The 15,911-nt window shown below is 37.7% G+C and overlaps 1 protein-coding gene across 1 annotated transcript in view; it reads right to left on the bottom strand.

The window, feature by feature from the left end:
- POU6F2 (POU class 6 homeobox 2) overlaps window positions 1-15,911 on the bottom strand; it is a 302,709-nt gene that overhangs the window by 16,636 nt on the left and 270,162 nt on the right. The window contains exon 7 of the mRNA XM_008921312.2: window positions 6,684-6,890. Within this exon, the coding sequence (XP_008919560.2) occupies window positions 6,684-6,890 (207 nt within the window). The remainder of the gene's footprint in view (window positions 1-6,683; window positions 6,891-15,911) is intronic.

The raw sequence follows: 15,911 nt of genomic DNA, 5'->3' as shown, positions 1-15,911 counted from the left end.
GCATTAAAATACTCTCTCTCTTTTCATCCACTATAATTTCCACTCCAGAAATAGCCTTAAGGAGACACAACGATTAGATTATGAATTAGATTCTAGATGACAGAATCAATTTGAACTTGCAATAGCTGACTTTTCCCAATTTTAGACACGTACATATGATATGAATTATATTTATGACTGTTGTGCATTTTCCATTTAAAGACAGAAGGAGGCACAGAAATTACAGAAGCAGTTGCTGTAAGTGCCATTCAGTGTAGGTGCATATAGTAGACATGCCAGAATGATGACTTTATGCAACACTGATCAGTATCTGGCAGGAATATATGTATGCACACTACAGCTTGAGGAATGAGGTGAATATGAGAAGAGTAAAGTGCATCATAATACTTTATAAGAATAAACTGAAAACTGCAAAGGGCCTGATTCTTATTTCTTTTACATCAGCTTTACATGCCGCTGTTAACAGTGAAGGTACTATTGACTGACAGTGCAGAGACAAAGAATGAATAAGGTCTGTAAACTGAATTTTGTTTTAAAATCATATATGTAGAATATTCCCATCCCTGGGATGGTTGACAGGAGTTCTGTATTAAAGGTCTTGTAAGATCAGGGATGTTGTTCCCTGCATCCAGAAAACTGCATATTAGTGATAGAGTAACACCATATTTTACATAAGACAAGGAAAAAGAAAGAAACTAAGGGGAACTAAAGAAAACTTTCGACAGAATATTGCCCTGTATCATAACAGAACTGCTACTTGGTTTTACAGAGAATCTGGACAAACAGCAAGGGCAAAATAAGGACTTAACGGAAAGGAGAAGAAAGTAATGAGTTTAAATTGCAGTAAGGGAGTCTAGGGCCAGGCATCAGGAAGACCTTTTGAACGCTAAGGAGAGTGGCCTAGGTTGCCTAGGAATGTCAGAGAACCTCCTGACTGAAGATTTTTAAGAACAGGTTAGATAAACATCTGTCAAGAATGATATAGGGACAGTTGATCCTGCCTAGGGGGAGGAGATGGACTAGATGACCTCTTCAGGTTCTTTCCAGTCCTATTTTTCTATGATTCAGTGAAAAGGAAATCTGAGAGATGAGGGAACACAACAGATTAGAGAAGACAAAGGTGAAAAAGAGAATATAACAAAAAGGGCACAAGAGATTAAACTAAGAGGAGTAACACAAAGAGCAAGAAATACATTTTAAACAATCCTCTTTATGATATAAATAACTATTTTCAATTTTTTTCTGATGTCAGCTAGTTCTTTCTGGGAAATACAGACATCAGCTCTTGTAAAGATTGAAGTCCATGGAAGGTGCTGAAAAATAAATATCTTTATATAAAAAGAGATTCCCAAACATTGGAAATTCCATGATAATGCCTTTCAGAAGTAGTAGTTTAAGTGTTTTTATGCTTTTATTTTTCCTATAAATGGAGTCCTGTTTACACTTACTAAAACATTTCCTAAAATGTCATACATTTTAGGATGAGAAAGAATGGTGGTGTGCTGAGGCCACTGCACTGGTGTGTTGATTTGAGAGCAGCACCATGGCAGATGAAGTCTGTCTTCAAACCTACTCATATTGCATGATCAGACATGGGCTTCAAAGACATTTCCTTAAGCTTCCAGCAAATGGAGAGGACAAGTTAATGCACATATCCACACCCTTCATGCCAAATCACTTTCACAGTCAACTCTGCCAGAATATTTCACAAATACTGTATCCCATCACCCTAATTTTGCTTACTCAAATAAATTCAAGTAAGTGAATATAGTAATCTGAATACAAATGCTATTTGATACTTAATAAGCATCTTCTCTCTCACTATAGTATATTATAGTACATATAGTATAAAAGGTATCTCTTCACACTGCTTAGACCAACAGAATAGGTACATTTGGAAACTAGCATTTGGAAAACAGATGCACAAGCATCACCACAGGCCCATCTAAGAGGTAGCTGTGTCCTTTCAACAGTTGATCTGGAGCATGATAGCCAACGACAGCAAGGATGGGGAACTGACTACGTAAGAAAATGCTGCCTAGGAGCTTGTTTCACTGTGTTAGAGCTGGCAGAAGCCCAAAGCTGGTTGTGCTATAAGACACAATGAAATATGAAAAGTTCTGGCAGGCAGTGTAGATAAAACAAGACTGAGGACAACTGGGACTACAGACCTGATTTAATGAAGCTAGTATGTAGAAGGAAAGAGCCAGGAAACAGTGAGAAGGGAACTTGCTTTATGAGGTAGGCTGCAGAACAATAGAATGTATAGAAGGTGCTTCTGTATGGGCAAGAAAATAGTTATGAAAACACAAATTAGTAGGAAAGCTATTTAGGGAATTCATAGACAAGGATGTGTTTTGAGCCCCAGTAATCACTGGCAGCTGGATTCATCTTACCTAATTTCATTCACTGAAGAGTTAACTGATGATCCTAAAATAGCTACTCTAGCTCCCTCTCATGTCAATGAAGACAACAGATACCTTAAGATACCTACAAGAGATTCAACATATCTAAAATTATTTTATTTTGACAGCTTGAGTTGCCCACTGGACATGCATATGTCTCCTTGTCTATGTCTACACCGGAAATCCAGTTAACCAGCTTACACCAGATACATAATTGCTTTAAGTCAAGCAAAGTGCATCCTTTCCTAAATTCTGTAGGACTGCAATTTCAAGTTCTTCTGTCAGCTCTGCTGTATTAACATTGTGTTGTTAAAGATATGAAAGAATACCTTGAAACAAAGTTTTCAAATCTGATAGTCAATGGCAATGCTAACAAGTTGTTACAACGAGCTCATCTGTTCTTGAAAACAATGTGCATTTGGCCATACAACCTCCATTTTGACAAAATCCCTCTCCAGAGGGATGGAGGAAGTGCAGAAGTTAAGGTTACAAGGTACTCTTCTATTATGGTACACAAAGAAAGAAACAAAAAATTAGGGAATAAATCATCCTTTTTCAAGAAAGGAGACTACAAGTAAAGAACAAAGGATTTATACCTAATTTTTAAATGGTTTCAGCAACAAGCAACTAAATATGGTGAACAGTGGTGAAGTTGAATCATCATGAAGAACACATGAATTTCTTCAGTTAGTACAGAATACCATGAATAACTTAAAGATCCTGTTTACAACATGCCAGGGGAGCATTACAACAGATGAAATACAGAGTAGATCAGTGCAAAGTGATTCGCATCAAAAGGAACCATTTTAGAGATACACATGTTAACAACTGGGGAAGAAAAGATGTATTATGGTGGATACATCTGCTTATTGAAAAAAAATGTTCAGTGAACAGAGAGAGAAAAAAAAGCAGGATGTTAGACTGTATTGAGATAAAGAAAGAAAATAATGTTGAAAATATTATAATGTTATTATGTAGAACAGTGATGAATCCTCGCTGTGACCACGGCATTCAGTTCTGATCAAAAAATCTTGAAGAGATTAATGTGGAAATTGAAACGTTTGGGAGATGGGCAGTAAAAAGTTTTAAAGGCAAAGAAAAACTTGTTTATGAACAGAGATAAAAAGGATACAGACTAAAACAGGAGTGCAAACAGCTGCCTGCTTTAGAAAGCCACTGCAATTTCTAGGAGAATTCTTGATGTGTGCACAGACAGTGCTTCTTAGATTAGCAAACTCTTGGAAAATAGTAAAAAACCTGAAGATTTACCTACTCAGTGTAATTTGAAGAGGAACAATCCCTACTGTAGGTAGTTTAAAGAACATAAATCAAAAACTTCTATTTATACTTAAAGACAAGAGGAATAGGGCTACAACAGACTTGCTCGTGTACATTAAAAAGCAACCTATTTATAGCACAGAAAAAGAAACATCACTTTACGCTACATGTAAGTAATCTATGAACTCATTTCCATGAGGAGACATTGAGGTTTTAGTCTGTCAAGTTTGAAAAAGTTGTATGAATAAATAACACATGTAGTTTACCTAAGTAAAGCTGACTAAAACCAATATCTGAGACATTTAAGTCTTCAGTCATCAGGCAAAAGTAAGCACTAGCACGCATTACTTAGCAACTGGAGCAGTTTACAAAGGTTCCATTACTGTGACTCAGCTAACAAGCAGCAGCTTACTATCATTGCTTGCAATCACCTCTTTTTCTCCTGAAGTACTCAGTTTCCAAGGAAGTGACAAGTTGAAAGTTAAACTAGGATCATCTGTAACTGAAACATTTTTACTACATTATTTATTTCCTGCATTCATTTCTCCATGACATTCTAAAAACTTTTCTCAAACTTGTGTTGTAATCTTTCCCCATTCTGAAGTTTCTTTCATCAAGTTACAAGACACCAAATGCCATGTGACACCATTTTCAAAAATATTTTGAATTCCTGCTGAGCCCTCTGGGTTTAAGCACTCACTCAATTCTTCTGAAAATGAGATTTTAAACTGTATGTCTAAATACGCTATCATTACCCAAACACTGCAGTTAGGCTAAATCTTTACCCAGGCAATAAAATAAACTCAGGGTCTCCTTAAACTTCATGTAAATCTATTCACTTTTCAAATACTACGACAGCTTGTATAGTACTAGCTCAATTGCTTTTCACTGTCCGTCAGCATTATTCCTAAGGGAAATCTAGCTCTCATACCTCTTTTCTACTCCCACTGAAATTCACGGCAAAATTTCCTCTGACTTCCTTCAGTAAAACCAGAAGAGCCAGTAGAGGGAGCACAAATACATACATTCTGTGGTTCCTATACAAATAATAACATGTACTATTTTTTCATATAGTGTTTGCGCTACTTTTTTTCCCCTCCCCAATCAATAATACCATCTTGATCAAGCTCCAAGAGAATCTGATCCAAAGTAAGGAAACCATGTTATTTGGTGGCCCTTCCTGCAACCCCTGGGACCTCAGGACTCTGTGTAACAGGCAAAGGGTGAACCCTGTGAAACTGGCATTGGCAAAACAATGTTTTCTACCTCCACAGCACTGCTGGGCAGACCAGCTTAAGGCTCTTGGACGTAACCAATTCTCTACGACTGTTGATCGCTGCCTGGTGATCGTGTCACATGAGTGCAGAGGTTGGGTGAATTAGTACAATACATCATGATGTAGCTAAACAGAGCTTTCTGCCCTGCACCCCGCTCAGTCAGCAAACTGCAGCTTTCAGCAGTTTGTCCCTTTATCTGAGCCCAGCGCCACGAGCTGTGCAGAAAATGGTCACGCCTCTGTCCCCTCTCTGCCCACTGACACTACTGGCAGACATTGCCTGGAAGAAGTTGCTTTGTTGCAGGACTCAGAAGGTGAGTCCTGCAGATGAGAATGTCTCAGGCAATAGTACAGGTCTTCTATCTTCCGCTTTACTTCTAAATTGCATGTATTTCAAATGGGATCTCAGGATTGCTATGATTTTTGAGAGCTTCCCCCATAAAGGAGGGAAAGATCTAATCTCTTCAGGGGACTGACTCAGAAAGAAATACCCCACCCCACACACACCCAGGAAACCAAATGTAAACTCCTGAGTTTCTTATTCTATTGTCAAGCTTTCCTGCGTGGAGAACCCAAAGCCTGCCCTCCCAATCATCCTACTTTGTTTGAAACCATATACATGCAATGATTGCAAAAGCACTCATCAGTAGTGCAAGTATGCTCCCATTAAAGAAAACAGAGTTAGATAAATGACAAGTGCTTTGGAAAATGCCTCTGCTAGATACTACGGAGGATAAGATGGGGAAAAAAATCATGTAACCATTCGGATGTGGAAACTTTTCAAAACAAACAAACCTTAGAGATCCATTGGTTCTCTACTTCTAAATTTGAAAAAATCATGGCTGAGCTTCGCGAATGAAGATTTGGGAAAAAAGATAAAATCATTGGTTTGGAGTTCAGGGTGTCCTGGGATTTTCAACAGCATACAAGAAGCTGTTACCTGTGCTTAGAGCTGTAGGCAGGACTGGCAATAAAGTACTACCAGCAACAGAGATGCTAAGATGAACATTTAAGTGACACACATTTTTATAAGTACCTCTTTGGTAATCACATTTGATGGATTTTCCATCCTCAATTTTGTCTCTTTCAGAGAAAAATGTGGGACTACAATTCCTTGCTCTACAGATGTAGGCAAAACTAATTAATTTGACTTTAGAATACTATAAAAAGAACAACAGAAATCTTTTGGGTTAATGTGGTCACTGGAGCCATCCTTAACTCTGTGAACCACCTGCTGCCTTACACTGAGTAATAATTTCCCTAAAATACTGTCTGTCTATGCAAATATATACAAACTTATCTGATTTTTCAGTGAGGAGGACTAACAAGATTTTATATTTTTCATTTCTTTCCTTGCATTTCAAGCCCCAGCCTACTAGGTGACCACTAACTAAGGTACTCAACTTCATAGGCCAGGTGGGTCTCCCCTGTCTCATAATCCTATTACACTTTCACTGCAGAAAATATCTCAGTTGGCCCTATATTGACCTTGAAAAGAAAAGAAAAAGAATAACTGGATAATTCTTGGATGTATAAGTAAATTATATAATATGACATTATTAATAACTATGTATATAGTATGCAGTAATACACTAGAAATTAATTTTTGTTATTAAAAATGACAAAGAACTGGGGGTTTTTAGAGAGGCCACAAGAGTGTCCTTGACAATTAGAAGATTTCTGTGTGTCTGTTTTGAAAATCATTCAGTCTACAGACACTTTACCTGCTGGCCTGGTTTGAGCGGCGATAGAGTTATTCCCTGGGTATTGATCACTGGGAGTATCTGGTTGCCGATGACAGTAGCGATGATTTGACCCTGGGCATTGGTCAGTAACTGTGGAGTTATCGGCTGCACCTGAAGTCCCTGAGCTCCACCTGCCGCCTGGCTGGAGGGGACTGGATTAGGCATCAATGGGATTGTTCCAATAATCTGGAAAAAACAACATAGGGAAAATGCACACTTGCCACATATACTTACCACACGTGATTACTTATGCATGTTAAGTCAAACTTAGGTGAAATAAACACAGAGAGACAGGTAAGACAGGCTGAGGGTGGGAAACAACCATTCCTTCACTGGGGTAATGAGGACTTTCAAACTCATTTGTCATGTCACATTTCACCTGTACATTTTGCCACTGTCCACTGTCACCTGCAACAATATGCCGTGGCTGAGAATGTATGAAACAAATGCTGGGCCAAGCCTGGGGCCCTGCATCATGGTTTGTTCCCATCTCATATTTTAACATAGAGTGAAATAGATACAAATATCAGTGTTTTTGTCCTTCTTTCTACAACTCATCCGTACAATGGTACTAACTGTGTAATGCCTGTGTAATTTTCCTTGACTTACTGATTCCTAGTACTCTAGATGACCACCCATTACTACCATGAAGAAACAGAGGGATACTGGTGCCTTTCAGGACATGCCTTATTAAGATACATTCATAAAAATGCAGCCAGTTTTGGATGACAACTATGAAGTACAACACAACAGGAGGACTGATGTTAGATAAAATATATTAAGTAACATTTCTGGGGCAAGTACTTGCAGAAAGAGACACTTATGACATCTCAGACTTGGGAATACAGTGAATGTGACTGTAAAACTAATATTAGGATGAGATGTCAAACAGATGTTGTAAGAAAGCTTGTCAGTCAATAAGCCTCTAGGCTGAAAAAAGACATGCTGTTGGAAGATTCTTTTTACAAGTATTAGAACATCTGAAAAAAACTTCTGATAAAACTTGGGACTAAACCCAAACTTTTTGTTTATTTTCAAACAGCAACATATGAAGCTGGAGTCATAGGATTATTGCAATCGGAAAAGTAAAAAAAAAAAAAGGCAAAACACATCTCTATTTCCTTCACCATACTTCCTCTCTCTGTATCATAGCCAGCCAGAAAACATCTACCCTGTTGTAAGGCTTATAGTGTTCCTTCTCCAGAAACCATGCTTCCTCCTCTTTATCCCCAGCACCAACCATACTTTGATGGGTCCATTTTGGCCCCCACTAGAATGATCCCAGTTGCCCTAATCCCACATACATTGGCTAGTATAGACCTACTTGACGCTGAGAAAGAGGGTGGATTATGGCTGTTTTCTCCTTTTTCCTCAGTGGAGATAGTAACAGGGCAGCTTTCCTCAGTCTGTCTGCTGATTCTCATTCCATTTGGGAGTTTAATAATTTTTTTAGATCCCTTTGTTTCTGATAAGTTTTGTTGAAACTGATCAGCTGTTTCAAAGCCATTAAGTATGTATGGAGAGAGGGATGGATGGAAAGAGAAAGGGAAGTATAGACAGCGCTAGTCACAGAGTAGTTTGCTCATAAAAATAGGCAGAAGTGTTTCTAATGAAAATCAAAACCAAGTTTGTTCCCAAAACAAATATATAAACCAAAACATAAAAAATTCCTATTGATTTCAACAATTAATTTAGATTATATCAATGGAATCTCTACAATACAGTGTAAAATTAGCTGTAAAATAACTGTTTAGTGAAAACATCAGTTAGCTTTGAGGACAGACCACTAAGTTACTTTGTGCAAGTGCAAAACTAGAGAAACAACTCCGAATCTCTTGCTAAACATATAAAATGGATACAGGTGTGAACTGTGTGGTGAAGAGTACCAGAGATCTCTGAGGACCTCTGCTTATCTAAGTCACCAGAGGTGAGACACAACAACCCCAGAAAATCCATCCTCAAGAAAGCATCATGCGATAACATCCAAGAAACTCAGGCATAGCTGGAAGGGCAGGCAGCTCTCATCAGAGGATCACCCTCTTCCATTATTAGGCTAAGACATGACTCGATCAAGTGACAGGGTCCTGCTGAGTGACTTCTCCTTCAGCAGTCACACCCCAATGGTGTGTCTTTAGGTTGGCTCAGCCATGAAGTACAGTGTGACAACTTAAACCAACTCCTGGAGCAAAAAGAGTGCACTTGGTTAGCTATGGTAGGTCAGGTAACAAGTGGTAGGTGCTGAAGTCATCATCAATTTACCACAATTGCCCAGTTAGAAGTTAGCATGTGAAGACTAGAGAACCATAAAGAAAAGCAGGACAGCTCTTCTGTGGGAGAACCTGATAAAATAGCAAGCCCAGCTACTAAGCTGTATTGTAAGAGCTGCATATATCAGTCTGCTCAAAAAGACTGTAAAGATACCATTTAAGTTCTTCTTAATGCATTGCTAAAAGGTAGGCAGATCAATAAAGATTATTATCCCCATTTTACAGAGCATGAAAGTGAACCATGGTGGAGCATACTCAGAATTAGTCTTCTAAGCTGGAATTTCCTGTGAGTTTCTCTTTGCCGATCATAGTACTTTAATTTTATTTTTTAAGGTGTCCCTAGTTGAACAGCAGCTGTTCATGGCTGTTCACTGAGGAGAGAGGCATTTATTTACATCATTATCAGATTTCAGATTGTTTTCTAAAAATCTGACTTTCAGCATGAATGAAATATAACTGCAACATTTTGCAACACGTAAATTTCTCACAGTTTCTGTGACCTAACATATTTATGGGCCACAAATATATACTTCCACTTTAATATAATCTCACCAAACACATGGAATAATTCTTCCTAATTTTATCAGCAGAGACGTAGCAAAGGCCTCCCCTTCCTTTGCCGTGTCTGTAAAGGACGCAACCTTGGAGTGTCATTACTCCAATGCAACTTTAACTATCAAGGTCCTAATCCCAGCAAAGCAAAAAATGCTGCGCTGGTGTTATCAGTAATAGAAATGTTTGCATTCACATTTAAAATGCATTTCTCGGACTGCAGTTGGACATTTCATAGAATGACAATGCTGAAGTGGACAGTTTGTAAGGTCAGAAGCAGAAGGCTATCTATACGTATTAATGTGTGTCACACACCACAGTGTACAAGGCATGCTGTACATGCACACAGCCAGAAATGGAGCAGGGAAAACACAGATGGGAGAAGTGTTCCAGAAGGACAAATGAACAAATACCCTCAAGGGTGTTACTGTAGAAGCCAAGGGTAAATCCAAATGAGAAACAGCTCTTTCACTTCCTGAAACTTGCTGAGATTTCAGAAGGTTTTATTCCATTTTACACCGAACTCAGGTAAAATCTTGTCTGGTTACTCTTTACTGCATGCAGCTTTGATGTGGCTAAAATCAGATTCAGGTTTCCCCTTTCAAGTTCTCCCTTGTCCAAGTACCCTCTCCTAAATATCCTAACAGCTCATTAGTTCACATGTAAGGAGTACTGCAACTGGATCCCTACCTCAAACCTTGTGTGACGCTGAGCCAGATGCTCCTTCCTTTTAATTTTGGTATGAAATTTCACCCTGGGCCTTGCTAATCTGTCCTCCTAAATTATTGTGGAAGTTGAAGACAATTTATGGTTTCGATACATTTAAATCTCTTAAAGAAATAAAACGTCACAGGCTTGAGGCACTGGTGTGCCACAGTAAAGACTGTTTAATTGTCACTGATTTTCCTAGTTGGGAGGCATTGCTTCTTTCTAGGAAATGCTGCTGTTTCAGATTATATTTAAGGACAATTCAGGAACAGTACGTGACAGGGACTCATCTCACAAGATACTTATAGAATCACACAATCACAGAAAGGTTTGAGTTGGAAGGAGCCTCTTAAAGACCATCTAGTTCAACTCCCCTGACATGGGCAGTGACATCTTCCGCTAGACTAGGTTGCTTAAAGCCCCATCCAACCTGGTCTTGAACACTTACAGGGATAAGACATCTATAACACCTCTGAGACACAGCAGAAGTGGCTTCTTACTCTGTCAGTGTTTGGCCTCAAACTCATAAACAATTCCACCTGTCAAAGGTGTTCTTGAGGAAAAAAAGTCCCACCTCCCTAGAGGTCCTCATCTACTAAAATATAATTTGAATACTTTGGGGTTTTTTTTACACTATGCATGTGACTTTCACAATTCCTTTTATACATCATACAGTTGAAAGCAAACACTGTTCACAGACGAGCTGCAAAACAGGTGTTGTATGCAAAACAACAATCAGAAAGTTTTGAAGGTCCAAGGGTTAATTCAAGGGACCCCCTTGTCAATGCTTCTCTAAGGGAGTCAGGCACAGTAATCTGCAGAGCACTGCTGATTAAAATAAATGACACCAGGTTGTCTCTATCTGAGGTACAGGTTCTACACATAGGCACAAAATGCAGCACAGGTGGAAATTGTACTGAGATATTTAATGTAAATTCAGAGCTCCACTTTTTTACATATACAGGGCCTGTGCTACCTGTTCTGGTAACAGAGTGTTACCAGAATTTTGGTGGAGTCAGATTTTCTCTTCAAGTATTCAGTATGTTTCTTTCATTTTTGTTTAATAGATTGATTAATAGATACATCAATTGTATCTTGAGCTGCTTAGAGAGAAATTTTTACAGAAAATTTTTAAAGTTTTTTTATATTTCCCAATATTAACTAAATTTTACAAGTCATTTGTTTCTAACTTTAAAAGGAATTTCAGGTCTTTTTTAACATCATCTAATATTTTCCATTGATTAATCTGTTGGTGTGATTTTAGCATTCTAGGATTTCAAGATATCTGAGATCGGGTTTCTTAAATCTAACAACTTGAACCTACCATTGCCAAGACAATGAAGAGGAAAAATCTCAAACCCTCAGCATATCAATAATATCTGCAAATGTTACACCCAATGGCAGCATAATGTCCTAGCACTGATTAACTGAAGTCTAGTCAGTATTGTACCTTTAAATGGATTTTGGCCTTGCTCAGTAAAGGTTTCTTCTTAAAAATAAATTAGAAACATATGATCTCTCAAAAGTGATCCCTTAAACAAATTATCCTTAAGAAAAAATAACAAAATAATATCCATTCTTATTCTTTCTTTATATTTAATTGCTGTTGTGGTTTACTTTGCTGTAATATACAGGCTGAAACTGCAGGCAGAAGCTGAGTGACCGTTCATAACTTCTTGAGATAAATGTCTAATTGCAGCACCATTTACACTGCAGATACAAAATCAGATTTTTCATAACTGCATGAAGGACTAATTGCTGATTTCCCAGTAGTGAGTCTTTTCTTGGGGCTCCTAATAAACCAATTGTGTTTTGACACTAAGTGAAGTTATTATGATACTCAAAAATGAAGCATACAGCTCTGTTTTATTAAGTTCTTCTCCCTCTTCTCTCATCAGAAACAGGGATGATGCCTTGCTTCACTGTGTTCCTAGTACAACCTAAGGAATATTATAAACTGTAGCCAAACGGACAGTTCACCAACTGCCTTTATTTCTGCTCTGAAAAGAGTAAGTAAAATCAAAGACCAACTACACTAGTTTGTTTCTACTGTCAACCAGGGCTGACATAAAAATAATGTTGCCATTTCATCGGAAAAAATGTCTTCAGTTATAAAAAGGAAAAGTTTTTTCAGTAGTATCATCAAAATGAACATCTCTCCAATTTTATCAATGTTACAACCATTTAAATATTAAAGGTTAATTATTCAGTTTTGAATAATTAGAACAGAAGAACAATATAAAAAGAAAACAGAAAAACAGGGGAAACATAAAAGAAACAGCAGAAAAACTCTTCAGCAAAATGAGATAAACCACCATAGACACAATGGGGTGTTGGTGGATGAGAAGCTGGACATGATCTGGCAACCCAGAAGGCCAACCACATCCTGGGCTGTATCAAAAGAGATGAAGGGAGGTACTTGTTTCACTCTGCTCCCAAGTCCCACCTGCAGTGCTGCCTCCAGATCTGGAGTCCTCAGCACTAGAAAGACCTGTTAGAGCAGGTCCAGAAAAGGGCCATGAATCAGGGGCTGGAGCACCTTTACTATGAAGACAGGCTGAGAGAGCTGGGGTTGTTTGGTATGGAGAGGGTTCTGAGGGGAACTTACAGCAGTCTTCCAGTACCTAAAGGGGGCTACAAGAAGGCTAGAGAAGGACTTTTTACAAGTGCATGTAAGACAAGGGATCTGCAATAGGACAAGGGGTAATGGCTTCAAACTGGGGAGGTTTAGATAAGATGTTAGGAAGAAATTCTTTTCTGTGAGGATGGTGAAGCACTGGAACAGGTTGCCCAGAGAAATTGTGGATGCCCCATCCCTAGAAGTGTTCAAGGCCAAGTTGGATGGGGCTTTGGTCTAGTAGAAGCTGTCCCTGTCCATGGCAGGGACGTTGGAACTAGATGATCTTGAAGGTCCCTTCCAACCCAAATCATTCTATGATTCTATAATTTTCTACAGTTTTGCAAACTTCTCTCAGAAGCTGCTTCTGTTGAGAGATATGTTCCTTCTTGTATGGTATCAGTATGAGTTACTTTAAGGAAATAATCTAAGAAGAAAATGACTGAGGAAAAGGTAGAATAATGAGAATCTGCACAGGATTCTTTAGCTTCTGTGCAGCTGCCCCTTTCTTAATCACAGAGATATTTGTAAATATATACACTACCTATATAAATTATAAACACATAGATATGTACATTTCAAAAAGATAGGATTTATTATATTTATATCAAGAAACCCAGCTATTTATATGCACTGTACTGCATATATGCAATATGCTGCAAATCTGCACACTGAAAAATTGGAATCATGAATACAAGCAATACAATTTGCAGACTTCTTATGAAAGTAATGCTATTCCATCTCATTCTTTCAAGTAATGACAACATGATTCTTCAACTCATACAGGATAAGACCAAGGCTGCCTGTGTCTTTCAAATTAGAAGTAGTATCAATTCATGCAAATCTTGCAAATTTCCTTTGTTGCATTATATTTCCTAATGAGAACTCAGAAAGAAGACAAAACAAGATGCTATTATGAGAACAAGGCATTGAATAGTGACACCAGAAATAGGCACCTATGATACTGTACTCCTGAGTCACCGTTTCATGTAAGGAATTTTAATTTTCAAGTATTGTTCGTATATCGTAAAACATATTGGATGGTTTATTGTTTGTAAGTATCATAATGGAACCTTAAGTCCAACATTCTGCCTGACTTTCTCAGTGCTTTATTTTTTAGAAAATAATGTTTGTACACTAACATCAAACTATAAAGGAACACATTAGTCATCACTGTAGGAATTATGTGGTGAAATTTTCCTCAAGCAAACACTATTATGTTCTGGTAGCAGCGGCATGTGTACAGTTATAAAAAAGAATGCATTTTTTATCAAACATTGTGAATAACACAATATTTTCTCATTAGAAAAATCTAAAGATACATAATTATCAGATTAAAGATTAAAAATTTTGTTGAGTGTCTGCTGAATTGTTCTTTCTAAACAATCTACTTTTCAGATTTAGCTTCTTTTTAAAAACAAGAATTAAGTCAGGCATAAGGACCCTTAGAAGTCATAGTTCTCTGAGTTGAGCAAAGCAACTGTTGGTTTTAATTAGGTTTACTGGTCCAAAGCATTGCTGAAAATCAGCTAATGAGATTCTTATGAAAGAATTCCTTATGTAAAATTATTTGATGGATATCTAGTATAAAGTATTTTAGCAATATTTTTGTTATGACAATAGATCCACGATATGTTATGACAAAACAGCCATAACATATTTCATAACATAGGTCATAACATATTTGTTATGACAAAATAGCCATAATTTCTAATAATGTTTGATGATCACAAAAAGAATTCACAAATTACTGCTTTTAGCATCTTACTGCTTTGTCTCCCAAACCACAAACAGCTTTCCTGATTGCTGTGCAGATCCTTGTAGGGTGTATACAAGCAAGCACACTTTTGTATGTGTGGTTTTAGTTTTTTTGTACATCCTCTTAACAACAGGAAGTAATGGTATTCATTTTCTCAGGAACTGAATTCAAAGCAACTGGGCCAACAGCATGAATTTCTAGAATTAATTACAATGGAAATATTTTGGTAAATATTCATTCACCTCTATTTTCTTTCCATGCGGACTGAGATTTTCATAGTTGTCTACAGAAGTTACTTGGCCTCTCTGAGGATTTCAATATCAACTAAGTATCAAGCATCTCAGAGATGAGAAATCCCTGCTCTGAAATAAAATTTCTCAACCTTTTCAAGTTGTCTGTATGGGCTTCATATACAAACCCTACCATTAATTTGTATCTTTAGATTACAAACAATTTAGAAGAAAGATTGTCTCTTCTGGGAAATAACATTATTTACTACTTCTCCTTCATAACAGAAGGAGTGGACTTGCTTTCAGCCATATCAGAATCTAACATATTGGACATACAGCACAAGAAAATGTAGGCATCCCTAAGCTTTGCAATACGCTTCTGGTTCAGGCCTTAGGGATTGATATCAAATGGGATAATAGGGTTGGGTATGTGTAAACATTATGCTAAGGGTAAGGGATTAAATATAGCTACATTAAAATCTACATTCACTACACATCTACTTCTAAAATCTATAAAAGTTAAAAAACCCAAAAAAAGCTCTCAGGCATCACTGCCATGCTGAGCTATTGAAGGATAGCTTGGGAAACAAATTGCCCTTTCTCAGCAAGCTTAATTAGGCCCAACACAACGTGTGCCAATGTGATTAGGTTGCTTCCATACGTCGTAGTTTGAAAGCTCCCAAAAAATCCAATTTCCAAGTCCCCACAATTTGCCTCAGTGTAATAGAAGTTTTCAGACAGACACAACTAAGTATGGGGAAAGGGAATTAATATTAAAATTACTAACACAATAAATATTATAATACATATATAGATATACACCAATTTTAAGTAAGAAAACTATAATAAAGAAACTTAAACTAAAGAATAAATAAATACACAGCATTAACACAATTTCTACCATCCCTGGACCCTCCCACGTCAGTTCAGGAGAAGTTTTCAGGGCGATAGTTAAAGTCTCTCTCTCTCAGTCGGGGTTTTGGGGGTCAGGCTGCACCCCCACCAACTGCTCAGCCTCTGTCGAGCAGCTCCTCCTGGACTGCAAGGGAACACCTGCTGCACCAGGTCTTCAAC

Source organism: Manacus vitellinus, unplaced genomic scaffold, assembly GCF_001715985.3.
Source record: "Manacus vitellinus isolate BGI_N305 unplaced genomic scaffold, ASM171598v3 scaffold_3_pilon, whole genome shotgun sequence".
In the NCBI taxonomy this organism is placed as follows: domain Eukaryota; kingdom Metazoa; phylum Chordata; class Aves; order Passeriformes; family Pipridae; genus Manacus; species Manacus vitellinus.
This window is presented reverse-complemented; position numbering and strand designations above follow the sequence as displayed.